At 47.7% G+C, this 1,068-nt stretch overlaps 1 protein-coding gene across 1 annotated transcript; it reads right to left on the bottom strand.

The window, feature by feature from the left end:
- Positions 1 to 354: 354 nt before the first annotated feature.
- LOC117796792 (glycine N-phenylacetyltransferase-like) lies at positions 355 to 980 on the bottom strand. Its single transcript, XM_034646293.1, has one exon. The coding sequence runs from the start codon at positions 954 to 956 to the stop codon at positions 564 to 566; it is 393 nt and encodes a 130-aa protein (XP_034502184.1). The 5' UTR covers positions 957 to 980; the 3' UTR covers positions 355 to 563.
- Positions 981 to 1,068: the final 88 nt, after the last annotated feature.

Genomic DNA, 1,068 nt, shown 5'->3' on the forward strand with positions numbered 1-1,068 from the left:
GGCCTTTCACAATGTGTGTGTATATGTATAGATGATAGATAGATAGATAGATATCACCACATTTTATACTTCATGTATTACAATTTTGTCAATTATACCTCAGTGAAGCTGGTTGAGGGTGGGGGCGGGGAGAGGGAAGGTAAAGGAAAGAGAGAGGAAAATTTTACTACCTTTAAGATAATGCCACATCTTGGCAAAAGTGTCAGGATATGCTCATTAGTGATACTCCGCTTGTAAGATAGGTGTTCCAGGAGAAGCATTAGGGCAGAATGCAGCTTAATAGTGTGTCACTGAGATCCAGCAGTGTAGGAAACTGAACAAGACCAGGGTCCGCTCCAGGAAGGTCTGGCCATGCCAGGTCTGCTGGACCCAAAGGGGAGTCCATGAGTGGTTTGAGAGCAGAGACCGTGGTGGTTCTGTTGACCATTTGTACTGCTTCCCAGAGCCCAGACAACACACACCACTCTACTGCTGATTACAATTTATTATTTCTCTCTCTGCCCACCCATCCACTCCGCCTGCCACGTCAGCCCACCCAACACTGTCTTGTGTTCAGGACTGCTTCACAGAGGCACACAGTGCCACTGGTTCCAGTTACAGGGCATGGTGATATGATTCAGACTGTGACTCATTTTCTGTATGATTTTGTTGGTTTCCAATGTATGGTAATAGGTAGGGTAGTCAAGTTTGACCAGAGCATGGCTGTAAACATCCATGAGATAGGAGATGAGACCCTTGGCCCGGTACTCAGGCAGAGTACCCCCCATCCGTATCTCGCCTGTCTGGTCCATCAGGCTCCAGGACACAAGGGTCCCCTCGGGCCCCAGCAGGCCGAAGGTGGGGAAGGTCCGGATACAGCGCTCGATGAATCTCTGGCTCCTCTCATTGCCACCGAAATGCCAGAATTTATTCACCAAGGCAGCGTGGGTCCCATCCATGGAGGAGAGTTTAAACATCTCTTCATTGCTGTTGAGAACAAAGGAAAAGAACACCCCATAATATCACACATACTGTGGAGTATTATATTTGTTTTCCCCAAAATTGTCTTCAGACGATGCAAATTGGAGC

The sequence above is a fragment of the Ailuropoda melanoleuca genome, chromosome 16, assembly GCF_002007445.2.
Source record: "Ailuropoda melanoleuca isolate Jingjing chromosome 16, ASM200744v2, whole genome shotgun sequence".
In the NCBI taxonomy this organism is placed as follows: domain Eukaryota; kingdom Metazoa; phylum Chordata; class Mammalia; order Carnivora; family Ursidae; genus Ailuropoda; species Ailuropoda melanoleuca.